This window comes from Molothrus ater, unplaced genomic scaffold (genome assembly GCF_012460135.2).
Source record: "Molothrus ater isolate BHLD 08-10-18 breed brown headed cowbird unplaced genomic scaffold, BPBGC_Mater_1.1 matUn_MA696, whole genome shotgun sequence".
Lineage (NCBI taxonomy): Eukaryota > Metazoa > Chordata > Aves > Passeriformes > Icteridae > Molothrus > Molothrus ater.
In genome coordinates, this window is record NW_023416678.1 from 26,115 (window position 1) to 34,875 (window position 8,761).

The following is an 8,761-nucleotide window of genomic DNA, read 5'->3' on the forward strand; positions in this document are numbered from 1 at the left end:
GTACCTGGGCGTTACCGGAGGGGTCCCGTTGGGTACCTGGGCGTTACCGGAGGGTCCCGGTGTGTCCCGGTGGGTACCTGGGCGGTCCCGGTGTGTCCCGTTCGGTACCTGGGCGTTACCGGAGGGTCCCGTTCGGTCCCTGGGCGTTACCGGAGGGTCCCGTTCGGTACCTGGGCGTTACCGGAGGGGTCCCGTTGGGTCCCTGGGCGGTACCGGAGGGTCCCGTTCGGTACCTGGGCGTTACCGGAGGGGTCCCGTTGGGTCCCTGGGTGTTACCGGAGGGTCCCGTTCGGTACCTGGGCGTTACCGGAGGGGTCCCGGTGTGTCCCGTTCGGTACCTGGGCGTTACCGGAGGGTCCCGTTGGGTACCTGGGCGGTACCGGAGGGGTCCCGGTGTGGCTCGCGCGTCCCCGCGGCCGCTCCGCCCAATTCCAGAGCGCTGGGTCACGCGGGGGAGGCGCGGGGGGAGCCGCGCCCGCGCCCCGGGGCACCGGGGGTGGGGGCGGGACCGGGGAACGGCGAGAGGGGGGGGGGGGGGGGGAGGGAACGGATCCCGAAAACGGGGAGGGGGACCCCAAAAACCGGGGGGGATCCCAAAACCGGAGAGAGGTTCCCAAAAACGGGGGGGATCCCAAAACCGGGGTCAACGTACCCCAAAAACGGGGGCAACGGATCCCAAAAACGGGGAACGGATCCCAAAACCGGGGAGAGGATCCCAAAACCGGGGGGGGATCCCAAAAACGGGGAGGAGGAACCTAAAACCGGGGGGGGGAACCCAAAACTGTGGAACGGATCCCAAAAACGGGGAGAGGATCCCAAAACCGGGGGGAATCCCAAAAACGGGGAACGGACCCCAAAAACGGGGAGGGGGAACCTAAAACCGGGAGGGGTCCCAAAAACGGGGAGAGGATCCCAAAAACGGGGGGGGGAAACCCAAAAACGGGGAACGGATCCCGAAAACGGGGAGAGGATCCCAAAACCGGGGGGGATTCCAAAACTGGGGAAGGGATCCCAAAAACGGGGAGTGGGAACCTAAAACTGGGGAACGGACCCCAAAACCGGGGAAGGGATCCCAAAAACGGGGAGAAGATCCCAAAACCGGGGGGGAACCCCAAAACGGGGAGAGGATCCCAAACCTGGGGGGGATTCCAAAACTGGGGAACGGATCCCAAAAACGGGGAGGGGGAACCAAAAACCGGGAGGGGTCCCAAAAACCGAATCCCAAAACCGGGGGGGGGAATCCCAAAAACAAAGGGGTTCCCACGGAGGGGGGCGGGTCCCGGGAACGGATCCCAAAACCGGAGGGCGGGACCCCAAAACCGGGGGAGGGGGGGGGAATCCTAAAACCGGGAGGGGACCCCAAAAACAGAGGGGTTCCCACGGGGGGGGGGGGGGCGAGACCTGGAGCACGGATCCCAAAACCGGGGAGGGGACCCCAAAACCGGGGAGGAGACCCCAAAACCGGGGAGAGGGAATCCCAAAAACAAAGGGGTTCCCACGGGGGGGGGGGGGGACGGGCGGGTCCCGGGGAACCGGATCCCAAAACCGGGGGGGGATCCCACGAGGGGAAACGGATCCCAAAACCGAGGGGGGGCCCCAAAACCAAAGGGGTTCCGTCGGTGTGGGGGGGGCGGGTCCGGGAGCACGGGTCCCAAACCGGGGGTTTCCCACGGGGGGGGGGGGGGCGGGTCCCACGGGGAAAATTCGGTTCCCACGGTGGGGGGGGGGGGGGGGGGTGTCCCACGGGAACGATTCGGGTCCCACGGGGGGGGGGGAGGGGTCTCCGTTCCCACTGCAGGGGGGTCCCCACACCCCAATTCCCCCCCCCGCCCCTCAACCCCCGGTACCTGTAGCGCCGCTCCTCCCCAGCCACGCCCCCGCCCGTCCCGTCCCGGTGCACGCCGGGAGCCCGACCCAACCCGGATCTCCCCCCCCCACCTCCCCTCAGCTCCGCCCCGCCCCCTCCGGTACTCCCCGACCCCCCCCGCACGGTCCCGGTGCCCCCCCCGCTGCCCCCGGGCCGGGCTCGTTCCGGGGGTCGCTGTACCTTTAAATGCCGCCGGTAGAGGCCACGCCCACGCCCATTTATGGCTATAAGGGGCGTGGTTTGCTGTAACCGCGCCTCTTTAGCCCCGCCCAGGGCTGTACCAAGTGCGCGGCAGGACGGGGGGGGCGGAGCCAGGCGGGCACGCGGCGGCGGCAATGGAGGGTGAGCGGGGGGGACATTGGGGACATTGGGGACTTTGGAGAGGCTTTGGGGACATTGGGGGGGCTTTGGGGACACTGGAGGGACATTGGGGACACTGTGGGGACATTGGGGGTGATGGGGCAGGCGGGGATGCGGCGGGAGATTGGGGACATGGAGGGGATGGGGATGCGCCAGGGGACACGTGGGGACATTGAGGGCGCTTTGGGGACACTGGAGGGGCTTTGGGGACATTGGGGGAGCTTTGGGGACTTTGGGGACATTGGGGGTGATGGGGCAGGCGGGGATGCGGCGGGAGATTGGGGACATGGGGAGGACGGGGGGACATTGGAGGGACATGGGAGGGACATTGGGGACACTTTGGGGACATTGGGGGGGCTTTGGGGACATGAGGGGGACACTGGGGGGCATTGGGGGCTCAGGGGGACACAGGGGACATGGAGGGGTCTGGGGGGGACACTGGGGGACATTGGGGACATGGAGGGGTCAAGGGGACATTGAGGTGACCCCCACGGTGACCCCCGCTGTGTCCCCAGGGCCACCCCCCCGGTTCCGGTGTCCCCCCGAGTTCGAGGCCGCGCCCGGGGGGGTCCCCATGGGGGGTCCCCAAACGGAGCTGTGGCTGATCCAGGCCCCTGCGGATTTCTGTCCCCAAAGGTGACAATGACACAGTGACAATGGGGGGGACACGGGGGGTGACAGTGACCCTGGGATGGGGGTGACAGTGACACTAAGGGGGGGACACTGGGGGGGGTGACAGTGACAGTGTGGGGGTGACAATGTGGGGGTGACAGCGACAATGGGGATGTCCCAATATCCCTGGTGACAGTATCAGTGTGGGGGTGACAATGACAATGTGGGGGTGACAATGACCATGTGGGGGTGACAATGACCATGTGGGGGTGACAGTGACAGTGTGGGAATGACAATGACAGTGTGGGGGTGACAGTGACAGTGTGGGGGTGACAATATCAGTGTGGGGGTGACAGTGACCATGTGGGGGTGACAGTGACAATGGGGATGTCCCAATATCCCTGGTGACAATATCAGTGTGGGGGTGACAATGGCAGTGTGGGGGTGACAATGGCAATGTGGGGGTGACAATGACCATGTGGGGGTGACAATGGCAGTGTGGGGGTGACAGTGACAATGGGGATGTCCCAGTATCCCTGGTGACAATGATAATGTGGGGGTGACAGTGACAATGGGGATGTCCCAATATCCCTGGTGACAATGATAATGTGGGGGTGACAATGACAATGTGGGGGTGACAATGCCAGTGTGGGGGTGACAATGACAATGGGGGGTGACAGCGACAATGGGGATGTCCCAATATCCCTGGTGACAGTGACAATGTGGGAGTGACAGTGACAGTGTGGGAATGACAATGACAGTGTGGGGGTGACAGTGACAGTGTGGGGGTGACAGTGACCATGTGGGGGTGACAGTGACCATGTAGGGGTGACAATGGCAATGTGGGGGTGACAATGACAGTGTGGGGGTGACAATGGCAGTGTGGGGGTGACAATGCCAATGTGGGGATGACAATGACAATGTGGGGGTGACAATGGCAGTGTGGGGGTGACAATGACCATGTGGGGGTGACAATGCCAATGTGGGGGTGACAATGGCAGTGTGGGGGTGACAGTGACAATGGGGATGTCCCAATATCCCTGGTGACAGTGACAATGTGTGGGTGTCCCTTTGCCCCTGCCTGGTGCCAGTGCCACTGTCGGGGGGTGACAATGCCACTGTCGGGGGGGGTGACAATGCCAATGTGGGAGTGACAATGCCAATGTGGGAGTGACAATGCCAATGTGGGGGTGTGACAATGCCACTGTCGGGGGGTGACAATGCCAATGTGGGGGGGGTGACAATGCCAATGTGGGGGTGTCCCCGGTGTCCCTTTGTCCCTGTCACCAATGTCCCCCTCTGTGTCCCCCCCCCAGCCTCGAGGGCTGCCCGGTGCCCCTGAACGGCCTCGAGCGGCTGCGCCCCTCCCTTGGTGCCACCGCCGGTGACAACAACGGTGACGCCAGCGGTGACAACAACGGTGACGCCCTGTACGTGCTGCGGGGCGGCCCGGCCGGGCAAGGCTGGCACTGTCCCCTGCTGCTGTCCCCAATGTCCCCAGGGGGGTCCCTGGGCTGCGCGCCCCCCATGCGGGGCTCCCTGAGCATCGCCCGCAGCTTCGGGACAGCCACGGTGGCACCTGGGGACACGGGGACAGCGCCGCCCTCGGGGACAGCGCCGCCCTCGGGGACAGCAGCGGAGGGGCCGGGGCCGCCCGAGGTCACCAAGAGGAGGAAGAAGAGGAAGAAGGAGAAGAGGGAGGGGCAGGAGTGACCCCCCCCCCCCCCGGGGGTGTCACCCGTGGTGTCACTTTGTCACCTGCGTCACCATTAAATGCGATTTATTGCCAAAAAAAAAAAAAAAATTGGGAATTTCGGGGGGATTTTTTTAGGGATTTTTGGGGTTTTTTTGGGGGGGGGGGGATTTTTGGGGTTTTTTAGGGATTTTTAAGGGGGATTTTTGGGGGTTTTTAGGGATTTTTTGGGGGGATTTTGGGGGTTTTTGGGGGATTTTTAAGGGGGATTTTTGGGGGTTTTTGGGGATTTTTCGGGGGATTTTTGAAGTTTTTTTAGGGATTTTTTGGGGGGTTTTTTGGGGGATTTTTGGGGATTTTTGGGGGATTTTTGGGGTTTTTTGGGGGATTTTTTGGGTTTTTTTAGGGATTTTTTGGGGGGATTTTTGGGAGCGAGGTTTTGGGGGATTTTTGGAAGATTTTGGAGGATTTGGGGTGATTTTTAGGGTTTTTTGGGATTTTGGGAGATTTTTGGGGTTTTGTGGGGATTTTCGGCAGTTTTGCGGGAATTCTTTTTGAGTTTTGGGGATTTTGAGGGATTTTTTTGTGATTTGGGGGACTTGGGATTTTTTGGCAATATTTTGGGGAATTCGGGGGATATTTTTTTTGATTTTTGGTGGGTTTGGGGATCTTGGGGATTTTGAGGGAATTTTTGTGGGGGTTTTGGGCTGATTTTTGAGGGTTTTGGGTCTCATCGCGGCGTCTTGACGAAAGGCTCGTGCAGGACATCGAAGAGACGCTTGGCCTGGTTGGGGACAGAGGGACAGGAGCACAACCAGTGTCCCCAAATGTCCCCAGGGTCCCCAAATGTCCCCAATCCCCCCAGTGTCCTCAATGTCCCCAAATGTCCCCAAAATCCCCAATGTCCCCAAAATCCCCAATGTCCCCAAATGTCCCCAGTGTCCCCAATGTCCTCAATGTCCCCAAACATCCCCAACACCCCCAGTGTCCCCAATGTCCCCAGTATCTCCAATGTCCCCAATCCCTTCAGTGTCCCCAAATGTCCCCAATGTCCCCAAACTTGTCCCTTTCTGTCCCTCACCTTCTGTGGCCCCACACCAGGACACAGGGACAGATCCTCCCGTGACGCCCCCACCACGGCCGCCAGCGACTGCGGGGAGGGGACACCAAGGTGACAAAGCCGAGGGGACACCACAGAGGGGACAAACCCCAGGGGACACCGAGGTGACAAAGCCATGGGGACACCACCGAGGTGACAAAGCTGAGGGGACACCGAGGTGACAAACCCATGGGGACACCACAGAGGGGACAAACCCCAGGGGACACAGAGGTGACAAAGCCGAGGGGACACCGAGGCAGTGCCACACCCCCCCCCCCGATGTCCCCAGGTGCCACCGCTCACCCCGAAGGTCCCCAGCAGGCTCAGGGCGTCCGTCCTGTTGACGGATTTGACGCTGGTCAGGCAGTCGGTCACCTGCGGGACGGGGGTGGCACCGGTCAGGGGACACCTGGGGACACTCTTGGGGACACTTGGGGACATTTGGGGACACTTGGGGACACTGAGGGACATCCTGGGCACACCTGGCACACCTGAGAACACACTCGGGGACACCTGGGCATACATGGGGACACGCCTGGGGACACTGAGGGGACGCCTGGGGACATTTGGGGGACACTGAGGGGACACACAGGGACACCTGGGGACATTTGGGGACATCTGTGGACACCTGGGGACACTGAGGAGACACCTGGAGGCACTGAGGGCACACCTGGGGACACCTGGAGATATCCTGGGGACAGCTGGGCACACCTGGGGACATTTGGGGGACACTGAAGGGACACACAGGGACACCTGGGGACACTTTTGGGGACACGGACCCGGGACAGGAAGTCCTGCTCCACGCGCTCCTTCAGCAGGTCCGGGGGCTTCTGCTCGTAGGACTTGAAGGTCTCCAGGTAACGGCCGGCCTCCTCCGGGCTGGGGACAGTGGGGACATTGGGGACATCGGGGGCATTGGGGACATCGGGGGGATTGGGGACATCGGGGGGATTGGGGACATTGGGGACATCGGGGGCATCGGGGGCATTGGGGGGATTGGGGACATCAGGGGGATTGGGGACATTTCAGGACATTAGGGATGTTTGGGGACATTTTGGTGACGTTTGGGGACATTGGGGATGTTGGAGACATTTTGGGACATTGGGGACATTTTGGTGACATTTTGGTGACATTTTGGGGACATTTTGGGGACAGTACCTCCATGCCAGCAGCAGGGTGCAGTCCGTGAGCAGACAAACCTTGGCCAGGTCCTTGAGGGACTGCTGGGGGTCACGCTGGGGGGACACGGGGGACAGTGAGGGGACAGTGAGGGGACACGGGGGACATGTGAGATGGGGACAGGGACAGGGACAAGGGAGAGGACAGAGGGGACAGCGAGGGGACAGGTGAGATGGGGACAAGGACAAGGACAGGGACAGGGACAGGTGAGGGGACAGAAGGGACAGGGACAGGGAAGATGGGGACAGGGACAGGGGACAGAGGGGACAGTGAGATGGGGACAGGGACAGGGACAAGGGAGAGGACAGAGGGGACATGTGAGGGGACAGAAGGGACAGGTGGGATGGGGACAGGGACAGGGGACAGGGACAGGTGAGGGGACAGAGGGGACAGGGACAGGGACGATGGGGACAGGGACAGGGACAAGGGAGAGGACAGAGGGGACATGTGAGGGGACAGAGGGGACAGAAGGGACAGGTGGGATGGGGACAGGGACAGGGGACAGGGACAGGTGAGGGGACAGAGGGGACAGGCACAGGTGAGGGGACAGAGGGGACAGGCACAGGTGGGACAGGGACAGGTGGGAAAGGTGAGGGGACAAGTGAGGGGACAGAAGGGACAGGTGAGATGGTGACAGGGACATGGGAGGGGACAGAGGGGATGGGGGCAGACACACAGAGTGACAGTGCCACGGTGACAATGACAGTGACAATGTGGCAATGACAATGTGACAATGTGACAATGTGACAGGGCCACCTCACCACGTCCACCTGCAGCAGCAGCACCTGGAGGGGACAGGGAGGGGATGGACAGACACAGTGACAGTGACAGTGCCGAGGTGACAGTGATAAGGTGACAGTGCCAAGGTGACAGTGCCAAGGTGACGGTGACAATGACAATGTGACAATGTGACAATGACAGTGACAATGTGGCAATGACAATGTGACAATGTGCCAGGGCCACCTCACCACGTCCACCTGCAGCAGCAGCACCTGGAGGCCGAAGCTCCGCCCCAGCGCCCGCAGCCGCTCGTGGATGTACCCGGGGTGCAGGTGGTGGTACCTGAGGCTGGGGACAGGTGGGGACAGCTGGGGACACCCTGGGGACACCTGAAGGCATCCCTCAGGTACCTCAGGCTGGGGACGGGGACGTGAGGGGGCACCTGGGGACACTGAGGGACACCTGGGGACATCCTGGGGACACCTCAAGGTATCCCTCAGGTACCTCAGGCTGGGGACAGGGACATGAGGGGACACTGAGGGACATCCTGGGGACACCTGGAGATACCTGAGACTTGGGACAGGAACACGAGGGGACACCTGGGGACAGCTGGGGACACCTGAAGGCATCCCTCAGGTACCTCAGGCTGGGGACAGGGACAGATGGGGACACCTGGGGACACTGAGGGGACACCTGGGGCCACACCTGGGGTCTCACCTGAGGAAGAGGGCGCAGCTGGAGGTGCCCAGGACGAAGTCGGGGCCGACGTCCCCGAACTCCCAGGGGACGTTACGGATGAACCGGAGCACGGGGTTGCCGCGCTGGGACGGGGGCATGGCGCGACATGAGACCCCCCTGTCGCGACATGAGCCCCACATATCGCAACATGGGCCCCACATATCGCAACATGGGCCCCGTGTCGCGACATGAGCCCCCACATATCGCGACATGAGCCCCACATATAGCAACATGGGCCCCCTGTGTCGTGATATGAGCCTCAGGGCAGACTCCCCATGTTGTGACCCAAGCCCCAAAGCCAAGGACAGACCCCACATGTCGTGACATGAACCCCCTGTGTCGCGATATGAGCCCCCAACACGAAGCCCTGGGACACACCCCACATGTCGCGACATGAGCCCATCCCCACCACATCATCAGGGACAGACCCCGCCCATGTCGCGACATGGCCCCGCCCACCTGTCGCGGGCTGACGATGATGCTGCTGCTCTTG

The 8,761-nt window shown here is 62.1% G+C and overlaps 3 protein-coding genes across 4 annotated transcripts; 1 reads left to right on the plus strand and 2 right to left on the minus strand.

Moving 5' to 3' along the window:
* Positions 1-145: 145 nt before the first annotated feature.
* Positions 146-2,730, minus strand: LOC129047119 (uncharacterized). Of its 2 annotated transcripts, none has more exons than XR_008509086.1 (2): positions 2,048-2,730; positions 146-369 (listed from the first exon to the last, which is right to left on the minus strand). XR_008509086.1 is itself a non-coding variant. In XM_054518356.1 (2 exons), the coding sequence occupies exons 1-2, from the start codon at positions 2,615-2,617 to the stop codon at positions 273-275; spliced, it is 636 nt and encodes a 211-aa protein (XP_054374331.1). In that variant the 5' UTR covers positions 2,618-2,730; the 3' UTR covers positions 146-272. The 2 variants fall into 2 exon arrangements, 1 of the variants encoding a protein (XP_054374331.1); XM_054518356.1 differs by having other exon boundaries at positions 146-338.
* Positions 1,837-4,648, plus strand: POLR1G (RNA polymerase I subunit G). Its single transcript, XM_036405812.2, has 3 exons — positions 1,837-2,209; positions 2,743-2,863; positions 4,156-4,648. Exons 1-3 carry the CDS (start codon positions 2,203-2,205, stop codon positions 4,550-4,552), a joined length of 525 nt encoding a protein of 174 aa, XP_036261705.1. The 5' UTR covers positions 1,837-2,202; the 3' UTR covers positions 4,553-4,648.
* Positions 4,649-4,693: 45 nt separating this feature from the next.
* ERCC1 (ERCC excision repair 1, endonuclease non-catalytic subunit) lies at positions 4,694-8,757 on the minus strand (the record flags this gene model as incomplete). Its single annotated transcript, XM_036405808.2, has 8 exons — positions 4,694-5,316; positions 5,614-5,682; positions 5,935-6,006; positions 6,411-6,510; positions 6,790-6,866; positions 7,779-7,878; positions 8,248-8,351; positions 8,728-8,757. Coding segments are annotated over 8 exons (606 nt in total), but the record flags the coding sequence as incomplete, so codon positions are not given.
* Positions 8,758-8,761: the final 4 nt, after the last annotated feature.

Bases quoted from the DNA above. Each gene is read 5' to 3' on its own strand.
- LOC129047119 (XM_054518356.1), bottom strand. From the start codon at position 2,617: ATGCCCCCCAGTGTCCCCCTCATGTCCCCAAAGCCCCCCCAATGTCCC. The intron at 339-2,047 runs GTACAGCGACCC...GGTAACGCCCAG, and splicing joins TCTACCGGCGGCATTTAAAG to GTACCGAACGGGACACACCG.
- POLR1G (XM_036405812.2), top strand. The intron at 2,864-4,155 runs GTGACAATGACA...TCCCCCCCCCAG, and splicing joins GCGGATTTCTGTCCCCAAAG to CCTCGAGGGCTGCCCGGTGC.